At 50.7% G+C, this 14,180-nt stretch overlaps 1 protein-coding gene across 2 annotated transcripts in view; it reads right to left on the reverse strand.

The window, feature by feature from the left end:
• itga10 (integrin, alpha 10) overlaps window positions 1-14,180 on the reverse strand; it is a 170,462-nt gene that overhangs the window by 25,082 nt on the left and 131,200 nt on the right. For both annotated transcript variants that reach the window (XM_070868514.1, XM_070868515.1), the window contains exons 21-26: window positions 13,724-13,816; window positions 10,923-10,999; window positions 6,922-7,011; window positions 6,269-6,356; window positions 3,385-3,498; window positions 2,070-2,177 (exon numbers count right to left, since the gene is read on the reverse strand). In XM_070868514.1, coding sequence (XP_070724615.1) covers window positions 2,070-2,177; window positions 3,385-3,498; window positions 6,269-6,356; window positions 6,922-7,011; window positions 10,923-10,999; window positions 13,724-13,816 — 570 coding nt within the window. The remainder of the gene's footprint in view (window positions 1-2,069; window positions 2,178-3,384; window positions 3,499-6,268; window positions 6,357-6,921; window positions 7,012-10,922; window positions 11,000-13,723; window positions 13,817-14,180) is intronic.

Here is a 14,180-nt window from a genome sequence, read left to right on the forward strand (position 1 = left end):
CTCTCTCTCTCTCTCTCTCTCTCTCTCTCTCTCTCTGTCTGTCCATTACTCTCTCTCTCTCTCTCTCTCTCTCTCTCTGTCTGTCCATTACTCTCTCTCTCTCTCTCTCTCTCGCTCTCTCTCTGTCCATTATCCTCTCTCTCTCTCTCTCTCTGTCCATTACCCTCTCTCTCTCTCGCTCTCTCTCTGTCCATTACCCTCTCTCTCTGTCCATTACCCTCTCTCTCTCTGTGCATTACCCTCTCTCTCTCTCTGTCCATTACCCTCTCTCTCTCTCTGTCCATTACCCTCTCTCTCTCTCTGTCCATTACCCTCTCTCTCTCTCTGTCCATTACCCTCTCTCTCTCTCTGTGCGTTACTGTCGCTCTCTCTCTCTGTATCTCTCTCTGTACATTACCATCTCTCTCTCTCTCTCTGTTCATTACACTCTCTCTTTCTCTCTCTGTCCATTACCCTCTCTCTCTCTCTCTGTCCATTACCCTCTCTCTCTCTCTCTCTCTCTCCATTACCCTCTCTCTCTCTCTGTGCATTGCCCCCTCTCTTTCTCTCTCTGTCCGTTACCCTCTCTCTCTCTCTCTCTGTCCATTACTCTCTCTCTCTGTCCATTACACTCTCTCTCTCTCTCTGTCCATTACCCTCTCTCTTTCTCTCTCTGTCCATTACCCCCTCTCTCTCTGTCCATTACCCTCTCTCTCCCTCTCTCTCTCCATTACCGTCTCTCTCTCTCTCTGTCCATTACCCTCTCTCTCTCTCTCTCTCTGTCCATTACCCTCTCTCTCTCTCTCTCTCTCTCCATTACCCTCTCTCTCTCTCTGTGCATTGCCCCCTCTCTTTCTCTCTCTGTCCGTTACCCTCTCTCTCTCTCTCTCTGTCCATTACTCTCTCTCTCTGTCCATTACACTCTCTCTCTCTCTCTGTCCATTACCCTCTCTCTTTCTCTCTCTGTCCATTACCCCCTCTCTCTCTGTCCATTACCCTCTCTCTCCCTCTCTCTCTCCATTACCGTCTCTCTCTCTCTCTGTCCATTACCCTCTCTCTCTCTCTGTCCATTACCCTCTCTCTCTCCCTCGCTCTCTCCCTCTCTCTCTCTGTCCATTACCGTCTCTCTCTCTCTCTGTCCATTACTCTCTCTCTCTCTCTGTCCATTACCCTTTCTCTCCCTCGCTCTCTCTCTCTCTCTCTGTCCATTACCGTCTCTCTCTCTCTCTCTCTCTGTGCATTACCCCCTCTCTCTCTCTCTCTCTCTCTCTGTCCATTATCCTATCTCCTCTCTCTCTCTCTCTCTCTGACCATTACCCGCTCTCGCTCTCTCTGTGCATTACCCTCTCTCTCTCTCTCTCTCTGTCCATTACCCTCTCTCTCTCTCTCTCTCTGTCCATTACCCTCTCTCTCTCTCTCTCTCTCTGTCCATTACCCGCTCTCGCTCTCTCTGTGCATTACCCTCTCTCTCTCTCTCTCTCTGTCCATTACCCTCTCTCTCTCTCTCTCTCTGTCCATTACCCTCTCTCTCTCTCTCTCTCTCTGTCCATTACCCTCTCTCTCTCTCTCTGTGCATTACCCTCTCTCTCTCTCTGTCCATTACCCTTTCTCTCTCTCTCTCTGTCCATTACCCTCTCTCTCTCTCTGTCCATTACCCTCTCTCTCCCTCTCTCTCTCCCTCTCTCTCTCTGTCCATTACCGTCTCTCTCTCTCTCTCTCTCTCTCTGTCCATTACCCTCTCTCTCTCTGTCCATTATCCTATCTCCTCTCTCTCTCTCTCTGACCATTACCCGCTCTCGCTCTCTCTCTGTCCATTACCCTCTCTCTCTCTGTCCATTATCCTATCTCCTCTCTCTCTCTCTCTGACCATTACCCGCTCTCGCTGTCTCTCTGTGCATTACCCTCTCTCTCTCTCTCTCTCTGTCCATTACCCTCTCTCTCTCTCTCTCTCTGTCCATTACCCTCTCTCTCTCTCTCTCTCTCTCTGTCCATTACCCTCTCTCTCTCTCTGTGCATCATCCTCTCTCTCTCTCTCTGTCCATTGCTCCGTATCCCGCTCTCACTCTCCATTGTTCTCTTTATTTAATTACCAGGCGCCCCACGTGTCTGAGATCTCTGGGAAGGAAGGGTGTGGCTCCGTCTTGGTTTCTTTTCAGTGGATCTGTAGCGTTTTCCATGGAGCAGTTTATCCCAGTGACCTGTCGGAAGACACAGTTACTGAGAGCAGGAGGAGACCAGACGCAATATAACCCACAAACCGTACTGGGGAAGGGGGGAATCCAGGAGCTAAAACCAGGAGCACAGCATGATGCGTGAGAGGAACGGTGAACAGCTGAAAACATTACCAATCTGCTGAAGGCACTGCCTGGTCTCTGCCTCGCCCAAGTGACCAGTCCACATTTGCCAACGGCAGCGGGCTATTTGCCGGGGCGGGGGGGAGGGGGGGGGTGAGTCACTGCTAATCCCGATCCTACCATCACTCAACATCCACACACTCACTTTCTAGCTGGGAAACGCCAGGGATGGAGCGTGGGATCTTCCTGCTCTGTGACTCAGTACCACACCGGGTGCCAAGCACCAGGTGGGTGACTCACTTTCACTTCATGTGCATTGTGTTCCTCAGTCCTCCGCCTCTAACCCCAGCCTCCAAACCTCACCACCCTGCGGTGGACAATGAGGGTTAACAATTCGGTGTGATGCCGCTCCCCATGAGGGTAGGGAACAGAGGCACTAAAGGGTTTGGAGCCGCGAGCATCGGCATTCGCGCCGCTTGGTACATTCAGTTTGCCGGTGCCGGTGAGCAGTATCACCCGGGAGTGTTGTGGCCGGTGTACACTGCCCCCGGTATCGACTCGCATTCGAAATTTGTTTTGCACAGCATCCTAATGACATGGCTGGAGAAAGCTGGCGTGCAGAGCTTTCCCAGCGGCAGTGAGGGAAAGAATGACTGCATGACGCAAGTGTGGCTGAGTTTGCTTTTCATTTAGTTTTATGCGATTTACCTTTATTTGGGGTGAGTAATGTTGAGAGAATGTTTTGTATGTTTTTTGTTCCAATATTTCTTTTTGCGGGAAGGCCTCTCTTAGGGCACTACGAAGCTGGCTCTTTAGCTCGGGATATTCAGTTGCTCACCCGGCCTAGCGCACTAAGATAAGTGTGGAACGTTTCCCTTAGCACCCCGCTCCACTGTCAGGGCGCAACCACTGAATATGTTGGCTGCTGACGCAAACCATTTCCTGGTGCAAGATTTAGCGACCGCCCGACATCAACACTTTAAAAAAGCTTCGACCGAATTTCCAGCCCAAAGTGTTTCAGGGAGTCAGCCGTTTAACGGGGGGGGGGGGGGGGGAGAGGGAGGTTACTGGACAGCTCAGTGACTGAGCCCGGTGCTGATTGTATACTTACCGGCTCGGTAAAGGCCGTGGTCACTGCCGAAATGTGATAGTATGTGCTGGTCATGGTCGGAATGTAGATTTTAGCTTCCAAATCTTCAGCTGGAAAACAGCCGAGGTTTTTGATCTATAAACGCAAACAAGACCCAATAAAGATCGCAGACTCGCACGGCCGCAGACAGCCTGTTTCTTGGGAACCCCTTCAAACAACCTGACACTACTCCAGCCACTCACTGAGGTATTGATCCAAAGGAAAAAGCAAAGTTGGTCGTAGCTTTGCGTAACTCCCGCAATGTGGGTTGCCACGCGTTCCAAACTTCTACAGTTTGTTTTCAGCTCTTCGGCCAGGGTCAGCATCCACCAGGACGGGACTTGGGGCACAGGTGTACCCCTGGGATCAACAACCAATGAAAGAGAAGCAAGCACACGGATGCTGCAGTCACTGCTTTATTCCCCACATACTCAATGCTCCTCCCTCATCTGCAGGCGCGACCTCTGCTGGGGTATAATTCCCCTTACTGCCGCACCTCGCGCTTGTGGCAAGTTGGATCCAAAATTGGCTTGGAGGTAGGAAGCAAAGGGTAATGGTTGATGGGTGTTTTTGTGACTGGAAGGATGTTTCCAGTGGGGTTCCACAGGGCTCAGTACTGGGTCCCTTGCTTTTTGTGGTATATATCAACGATTTAGATTTGAATGCAGGGAGTATGATTAAGAAGTTTGCAGATGACACTAAAATTGGCTGTGTGGTTGATAATGAGGAGGAAAGTCATGGGCTGCAGGAGGATATCAATCTACTGGTCAGGTGGGCAGAGCAGTGGCAAATGGAATTTAATTCAGAGAAGTGTGAGGTGATGCACTTTGGGAGGGTTAATAAGGAAAGAGTATACACATTAAGCGGTAGGCCATTTAATAGTTTAGATGAACAGAGGGACCTTGGAGTGCTTGTCCACAGATCCCTGAAAGTAGCAGGCCAGGTGGATAAGGTGGTTAAGAAGGCATACGGAATGCTTGCCTTTATTGGCCGAGGCATAGAATATAAGAGCAGGGAGGTTATGCTTAAATTGTATAATACTTTGGTTAGGTCACAGCTGGAGTACTGCGTGCAGTTCTGGTCGCCGTATTATAGGAAGGACGTGATTGCACTAGAGAGGGTACAGAGGAGATTTACTAGGATGCTGCCTGGAATGGAGAATCTTAGTTATGAGGACAGATTGGATAGGCTGGGTTTGTTCTCATTGGACCAGAGGAGGTTGAAAGGAGACCTCATTGAGGTGTACAAAATATTGAAGGGGCTGGACATAGTGGATAGTAAGGGCCTATTTCCATTGGTGGAGGGGTCTAGTATGAGGGGGCATAGTTTTAAAGTTGTTGGTGGAAGGTTTAGAGGGGATTTGAGGGAGGGGCTTCTTTACGCAGAGGGTTGTGGGGATCTGGAACTCGCTGCCTGGAAGAGTGGTGGATGCAGAAACCCTCAGCACTTTTAAGAGATGGTTGGATGGGCACTTAAAGTGCAGTAACCTGCAGGGTTACAGACCTAGAGCTGGTAATTGGGATTAGACTGGATGACCTTTTGTTGGACGGTGCAGATATAATGGTAAGTACTGCAGGGAATAGAATACGGCCAGGGTGATCTCCTGGGCTAGTGTCGATCGCCTGGATGGGTCAGAGAGGAATTTTCCCAGATTTTTTCTTCCTAAATTGGCCTGGGTTTTTATCTGTTTTTTGCCTCTCCCAGGAGATCACATGGCTCCGGTTGGGGTGGAGTGTAGAATGTTTTCAGTGTAAGGGGTGTCGCAGTTGTGTGAGGGACTGGTTGGGCTGGGTGCTCTTTGCCTTTCCGTCATTGTTCATGGGTTTATATGTTACCTTCAGGGCTGCTGACCGAGGGCCGTGCGGCTCTTTGTCGGTCGGCGCGGACACAATGGTCCGAAATGGCCTCCTTCTGTGCTGTAAATTTCTATGTTTCTATGTTCTATGTTTCAGCCACAACAAGTGTCGGCTAGCTATTTGGCCACAAAGGTCATCACAGCCCAGGTCCCTCCTACAAAGGTTAGTGGAAATCTGGAACTTCCTCCTCCAAGAATCTGCTGGGGTCAACTGAAAGTTTCAAGACCAAGACTGATAGATTTTTGCTGGGTAAGGGTTACAGAACCAAGGCAGGTAAATAAAGTTAAGATACAGATCAGCCATGATCTAATGGACTGGTGGAACAGGCTCGAGGGACTGAATGGCCTCCTCATGTTCATATGTTCCTGTAATCAGTAGCAGTAACACTGGCTCATAGTTACCCTCCCTAATCTAGAAACTGCACGGCCAACTGAAGTACCCACTGCCCTTGACTGGTGCCTGGCTGTGATCAGCTGCCACAGCTCAAACCAGGGACATTCCTGGAGCTCAAGGCATCGCACAGGGTGATATATTCACTCACTGAGCCGAGGATTGGGGATCTGTGTAGCTTTATTGTCAACACCATACACACTCACACCACACACACACACACACTCTCACACTCACAACACTCACTCTCTCACACACTCGCACTCTCTCATACACAGACCACATACACACACAGCACACACCCACAGAGCACACACAGCAATCTCACTTGCGGTTACAGTGATGGGTGATGGGTCCCGGCGTGTGATTCCCAGAGCATTGGCAGATGGAGCAGAGAGGGGGCGGGTGGGGCTATAGGAGGGGACGGAATGATCAGGGATTACTTCCCAACCCCTCTCATTCTCCTCCCTGCAGCGTAACTCAGTGTCAGGGGAGCATCACCACACACACACTGTCTCTCAGTCACCAGCAACAGAAGTAAATCGGAAACGCAGCAAGGATTAGTTCAGCCTTCGCCATTCACACAGTGCAAGGATTGGGTCAGCATCGGCCGGCCCTACCTTAAAGGTGTGCTTGAACTCTGGGTGAATTTCTTCAGGCACTGACTCTGTGGCTGGCTGCACCTCGTATCGCTGGAGATTGGATTCACTGCCGGGAGAAAGCAACTGGTTTTACCAATGGCCTCAGACGCAGCCGTGTTCATAATAGTAATAATTATATTCCGAGGAATGGCAGCACAATCCGATGGGACATCTTAAACCTTCTGTTCACGACTTCCTGCACTCTCAGATCAGAATTACACCCCAAGATCACCGAAACAGGCCCAACCGGTCCGTGCTGGTGTTTATTCTCCACGAGCAGGATCCTAATCCCATATCCCGTTATCCCCCTTTCCTTTAATCCCCCATCTAACTCATTCTTCAATGTTACTAAGGTCTCTGCTTCAGTCACTAATCTGGTAGTGTATTGCTCAGACTCTCAACCCTCCTGCTCTTTGTCCGAAATCAAGCATTTAATCTTACATATTAGTCCCCTTATTCTAGACCCCCTTCATCACTGCAAACAGTCTATTTCTATCGACTCTGTCCTTTCCCTTCATAATATTAAACATCCCTGTCAAAGCACCCAGTAGTCTCCTCTCCCCAAATGTAAACTGCTTGACCCTTGTGTCTTGCTGAAGTGTCAGTGTGTGTGGAGATTGGGTATCGCTCACCTGGTGAGGAGAAGATCTGCTTCGTACTGGACTGCAGCCCAAATGTGGACCGCATTATCGTGAAGCGTCTCATTCATCTCGGCGCTGTCACTGCAAGAAGGAAAAGATTGCAGTACAATGGACGCAGTGAACCCCACCGACAGGAGCCGGACCCCCAAGTCAAACCCAGTGTGTGTCCCTCCCCTCATACCCTGCCACTCGCCTCAAAGCAGGCTCTTTGGGGTGGAGCGAGGTGCTGGGGCAGAATGCAGTGACCAAGAGCTTCCATCAAAGGGACAGAAGGGAGGGTGACAAAGAGCAAAGTCAGACTGAGAGACTTCGACACGTCTCCCTACAGTCAGACTGAGAGACTTCAACACGTCTCCCTACAGTCAGACTGAGAGACTTCGACACGTCTCCCTACAGTCAGACTGAGAGGCTTCAACATGTCTCCCTACAGTCAGACTGAGAGGCTTCAACATGTCTCCCTACAGTCAGACTGAGAGACTTCGACACGTCTCCCTACAGTCAGACTGAGAGACTTCGACACGTCTCCCTACAGTCAGACTGAGAGACTTCAACACGTCTCCCTACAGTCAGACTGAGAGACTTCGACACGTCTCCCTACAGTCAGACTGAGAGGCTTCGACACGTCTCCCTACAGTCAGACTGAGAGGCTTCAACACGTCTCCCTACAGTCAGACTGAGACTTCGACACGTCTCCCTACAGTCAGACTGAGAGACTTCGACACGTCTCCCTACAGTCAGACCGAGAGACTGCGACACGTCTCCCTACAGTCAGACTGAGAGACTTCGACACGTCTCCCTACAGTCAGACTGAGAGGCTTCAACACGTCTCCCTACAGTCAGACTGAGAGACTTCGACACGTCTCCCTACAGTCAGACTGAGACTTCGACACATCTCCCTACAGTCAGACTGAGAGGCTTCAACACGTCTCCCTACAGTCAGACCGAGAGGCTTCGACACGTCTCCCTACAATCAGACTGAGAGACTTCGACACGTCTCCCTACAGTCAGACTGAGAGGCTTCAACACGTCTCCCTACAGTCAGACTGAGAGACTTCGACACGTCTCCCTACAGTCAGACTGAGAGACTTCGACACGTCTCCCTACAGTCAGACTGAGACTTCGACACGTCTCCCTACAGTCAGACTGAGAGACTTCGACACGTCTCCCTACAGTCAGACTGAGAGACTTCGACACGTCTCCCTACAGTCAGACTGAGAGACTTCGACACGTCTCCCTACAGTCAGACTGAGACTTCGACACGTCTCCCTACAGTCAGACTGAGAGGCTTCAACACGTCTCCCTACAGTCAGACTGAGAGGCTTCAACACGTCTCCCTACAGTCAGACTGAGAGGCTTCAACACGTCTCCCTACAGTCAGACTGAGAGGCTTCAACACGTCTCCCTACAGTCAGACCGAGAGACTTCGACACGTCTCCCTACAGTCAGACTGAGAGACTTCGACACGTCTCCCTACAGTCAGACTGAGAGGCTTCGACATGTCTCCCTACAGTCAGACTGAGAGGCTTCAACACTTCTCCCTACAGTCAGACTGAGAGGCTTCAACACGTCTCCCTACAGTCAGACTGAGACTTCGACACGTCTCCCTACAGTCAGACTGAGAGGCTTCAACACGTCTCCCTACAGTCAGACTGAGACTTCGACACGTCTCCCTACAGTCAGACTGAGAGACTTCGACACGTCTCCCTACAATCAGACTGAGACTTCGACACGTCTCCCTACAGTCAGACTGAGAGACTTCGACACGTCTCCCTACAGTCAGACTGAGAGACTTCGACACGTCTCCCTACAGTCAGACCGAGAGACTTCGACACGTCTCCCTACAGTCAGACCGAGAGACTTCGGCACGACTCCCTACAGTCAGACCGAGAGACTTCGACACGTCTCCCTACAGTCAGACTGAGAGACTTCGACACGTCTCCCTACAGTCAGACTGAACACGTCTCCTTACAGTCAGACTGAGAGACTTCGACACGTCTCGCTACAGTCAGACCGAGAGACTTCGACACGTCTCCCTACAGTCAGACCGAGAGACTTCGACACGTCTCCCTACAGTCAGACTGAGAGACTTTGGCACGTCTCCCTACAGTCAGAGTGAGAGACTTCGGCACGTCTCCCTACAGTCAGACTGAGAGGCTTCAACACATCTCCCTACAGTCAGACTGAGAGACTTCGACACGTCTCCCTACAGTCAGACTGAGACTTCGACACATCTCCCTACAGTCAGACTGAGTCACTTCGACACGTCGCCCTACAGTCAGACTGAGAGACTTCGACACGTCTCCCTACAGTCAGACTGAGTGACTTCGACACGTCTCCCTACAGTCAGACTGAGAGCCTCAGGCAGTTGCTGCAGGAGAGGGAGAGAGAAGGGGGAATATGGGGGTGAGGTATGGGACAACACAGATAACAAATCCCTCACCTTCATAGTAACCCGCGCACCAACCTTAGTCACAATACTGAGGCTTGATCCAGCATGGCAGTATCAGGACCCATGATCAACAACTCACATTTATATCGTGCCTTTAACGTTTTAAAACGTCGCAGGGCACTTCACAGGAGCATCACTAAATCTGACACCGAGCCACATAATATCGGAACTGGTAAAGGGGTAGGGTTTAGGAGCGTCTTAAAGGAGGAGAGAGAGGCGGAGAGGTTAAGAGAGGGAGTTCCAGAGCTTGGGGCCCAGGCAGCTGAAGGCACGGCCACCGATGGTGGAGCGATGGAAATTGGGGGATGGGAAAGAGGCTGGGGGAGGTTACAGAGATAGGGAGGGCTGTAGGGGCTGGAGTGGGTTACAGAGATAGGGAGGGCTGTAGGGGCTGGAGGGGGTTACAGAGATAGGGAAGGGTGTAGGAGCTGGAGGAGTTTACAGAGATAGGGAGGGGTGTAGGGGCTGGAGCAGGTTACAGAGATAGGGAAGGGTGTAGGAGCTGGAGGAGGTTACAGAGATAGGGAGGGGTGTTGGGTTGGAGGAAGTTACAGAGATAGGGAGGGCTGTAGGGGCTGGAGGGGTTACAGAGATAGGGAGGGGTGTAGGGGCTGGAGGAGGTTAGAGAGATAGGGAAGGATGTAGGAGCTGGAGGAGGTTACAGAGATAGGGAGGGGTGTAGGGGCTGGAGGAGGTTACAGAGATAGGGAAGGGTGTAGGAGCTGGAGGAGGTTACAGAGATAGGGAGGGGTGTAGGAGCTGGAGGAGGTTACAGAGATAGGGATGGGTGTAGGGGCTGGAGGAGGTTACAGAGATAGGGAGGGGTGTAGGGGCTGGAGGGGGTTACAGAGATAGGGAGGGGTGTAGGGCTGGAGGAGGTTACAGAGATAGGGAGGGGTGTAGGGGCTGGAGGAGGTTACAGAGATAGGGATGGGTGTAGGGTTGGAGGAGGTTACAGAGATTGGGAAGGATGTAGGAGCTGGAGGAGGTTACAGAGATAGGGAGGGGTGTAGGGGCTGGAGGAGGTTACAGAGATAGGGATGGGTGTAGGGTTGGAGGAGGTTACAGAGATTGGGAAGGATGTAGGGGCTGGAGGAGGTTACAGAGATAGGGATGGGTGTAGGGTTGGAGGAGGTTACAGAGATTGGGAAGGATGTAGGGGCTGGAGGAGGTTACAGAGATAGGGAGGGGTGTAGGGGCTGGAGGAGGTTACAGAGATAGGGAGGGGTGTAGGGCTGGAGGAGGTTAGAGAGATAGGCAGGGGCGAGGCCATGGAGGGATTTGAAAACAAAGATTTTTAAATCGAGGCGTTGTCGGACCGGGAGCCAATGTAGGTCAGCGATCACAGGGGGTGATGGGTGAACGGGACTTGTTGTGAGTTAGGACACGGAGGAAGCCGAGCTTTGGATGAGCTTAACGTCGGTCGACACCATCTAACCTCGCTTGCCTTACAGCCCTCAACTTGTGGAGGAAGGAGACCCGAAGCTCGTGTGAGAGGTAATGGAGAAGGCAATGAGACACGATGGGCTCTGTGCCCTCTGACCTGGTGGCACTGATGAGTAGCTCCACTTCATCCAACAGGAGCGAACAACGGAACTCAAACTCCAGCCGGAAGGACACCTACGTGAAAAATAAAACGCCTCATTTAACGGGTAATAGGAACATAGGCACAAGTGTAGGCCATTCGACCCCTCGAGCCTGCTCCACCATTCAATGAGATCACGGCTAATCTGTGACCTAACTCCGTATATCCGCCCATATTCCTTAATATCTTTGGTTAACAAAAAGCTACCAATCAACGATTTAATATTAACAATTGATTTATGGATGGATTTAAGGCCCTGTTACTCACTGACTACGATGGATTTAAGACACTGTTACTGACTACGATGGTTTAAGGCCCTGTTACTCACTGACTACGATGTATTTAAGGCCCTGTTACTGACTACGATGGTTTAAGGCCCTGTTACTCACTGACTACGATGGATTTAAGACACTGTTATTCACTGACTACGATGGATTTAAGACACTGTTACTCACTGACTACAATGGATTTAAGACACTGTTACTCACTGACTACGATGGGTTTAAGGCCCTGTAACTCACTGACTACGATGGGTTTAAGACCCTGTTACTCACTGACTACGATGGGTTTAAGGCCATGTTACTCACTGACTACGATGGATTTAAGACACTGTTACTCACTGACTACGATGGGTTTAAGGCCCTGTTACTCACTGACTACGGTGGATTTAAGACACTGTTATTCACTGACTACGATGGATTTAAGGCCATGTTACTCACTGACTATGATGGATTTAAGACACTGTTACTCACTGACTACGATGGGTTTAAGGCCATGTTACTCACTGACTACGATGATTTTAAGACATTGTTGCTCACTGACTATGATGTATTTAAGGCCATGTTACTCACTGACTACAGTGGGTTTAAGACACTGTTACTCACTGACTACGATGAATTTAAGGCCCTGTTACTCTGACTACGATGGGTTTAAGACCCTGTTACTGACTGACTACGATGGGATTAAGACACTGTTACTCACTGACTATGATGGGATTAAGACACTGTTACTCACTGACCACGATGGATTTAAGGCACGGTTACTCACTGACTACGATGGGTTTAAGACCCTGTTACTGACTGACTACGATGGGATTAAGGCCATGTTACTGACTGACTACGATGGGATTAAGGCACGGTTACTCACTGACTACGATGGGTTTAAGACCCTGTTACTGACTGACTATGATGGGATTAAGACACTGTTACTCACTGACTACGATGTATTTAAGGCACGGTTACTCACTGACTACGATGGGTTTAAGACCCTGTTACTGACTGACTACGATGGGATTAAGGCCCTGTTACTCACTGACTACGATGGGTTTAAGACCCTGTTACTCACTGACTACGATGGGATTAAGGCACGGTTACTCACTGACGACGATGGGTTTAAGGCCCTGTTACTGACTGACTACGATGGGTTTAAGATACTGTTACTCACTGACTACAATGGGTTTAAGGCCCTGTTACTCACTGACTACGATGGATTTAAGACACTGTTACTCACTGACTACGATGGGCTTAAGACACTGTTACTGACTGACCAAGGGGGAGTTAAGGCCCTGTTACTCACTGACTATGGTAGGTTTAAGACACTGTTACTCACTGACTACGATGGGTTTAAGACACTGTTACTCACTGACTACAATGGGTTTAAGGCCCTGTTACTCACTGACTACGATGGATTTAAGACACTGTTACTCACTGACTACGATGGGCTTAAGACACTGTTACTGACTGACCAAGGGGGAGTTAAGGCCCTGTTACTGACTGACCAAGGGGGAGTTAAGGCCCTGTTACTGACTGATCATGGGGGAGTTAAGGCCCTGTTACTCACTGACTACGATGGGCTTAAGGCCCTGTTACTGATTGATCAAGGGGGAGTTAAGGCCCTGTTACTGACTGACCAAGGGGGAGTTAAGGCCCTGTTACTGACTGATCATGGGGGAGTTAAGGCCCTGTTACTGACTGATCATGGTGGAGTTAAGGCCCTGTTACTGACTGATCAAGGGGGAGTTAAGGCCCTGTTACTGACTGATCATGGGGGAGTTAAGGCCCTGTTACTGACTGACCAAGGGGAAGTTAAGGCCCTGTTACTGACTGACCAAGGGGGAGTTAAGGCCCTGTTACTGACTGACCAAGGGGGAGTTAAGGCCCTGTTACTGACTGACTAAGGGGGAGTTAAGGCCCTCTTACTGACTGACCAAGGGGGAGTTAAGGCCCTGTTACTGACTGATCATGGGGGAGTTAAGGCCCTGTTACTGACTGACCAAGGGGGAGTTAAGGCCCTGTTACTGACTGACCAAGGGGGAGTTAAGGCCCTGTTACTGACTGATCATGGGGGAGTTAAGGTACTACAGCTATTACTCACTGAGACTCCAAGGGAAAGCCAGCACTTCCCGACAAAATATTGGAGAAAGCGACTGGAGCATTCATTGCGTTACACAGTTGTGTTTTAGTTGACCCTTTCACTTGTTGCATGGAGGATGGGTTAACCCCATCTCCAGGTAGTAAACCCTATCCACAGTTTGCTGGCGAGCAAGAGAAGGAGCGAGACCAGCACGAGTTCCAGCTCAGGCAATATCCCGGAACTGATGGGCTGTACGGAGGGCCAGAGGCACATGGAGCAGCACGTGTCCAATGGAGGAGGTGGGAGGGGATGTTAACCCTTCTCCCGCTATCCTATCAAGCACAGCCTATGTCACTGTGTGCGTGTGTGTGTGTGTTGGTTGTGTACTGCGCTCCTGAAAGACATACCTGCATCAATGATCTGAAGACGGGAAAACTCACGTTGCAGATTCTGTGGTGCGGTGATAACACCAGGCATTCAATCTTATTTTGTGCATCATCCTGAGAATAATAAAGATCACAATGAACTGCAGGAAATAGGGCTCCTTCAAACACTCTCAGAGGTTCACGCAGCGGTCCTTCCCCCTGCTGCCGTCGACTCCCGCCCGCACCAAAATGGCAGCTCGGCGAGCGTGAGGTCACTTGCGCGCTAGCGGCCGTCAGCAGGCGATTCCCAGCGGTCCTCCCCTCCCACCGGCGGGAGGGCTTGAGGAAACTGTCACCGAGAGGAGACTGCCCAAAAAACTCGGCGCCAGCCAGCGACAGTGGGTGGTAAGGCCACCACATTCGGGCCTAGAGTAACGCTCCCTCTACACTGCCCCATCAAACACTCCCAGGGCAGGTACAGGGGGTTAGATACAGAGTA

Source organism: Pristiophorus japonicus, chromosome 30 (genome assembly GCF_044704955.1).
Source record: "Pristiophorus japonicus isolate sPriJap1 chromosome 30, sPriJap1.hap1, whole genome shotgun sequence".
Lineage (NCBI taxonomy): Eukaryota > Metazoa > Chordata > Chondrichthyes > Pristiophoridae > Pristiophorus > Pristiophorus japonicus.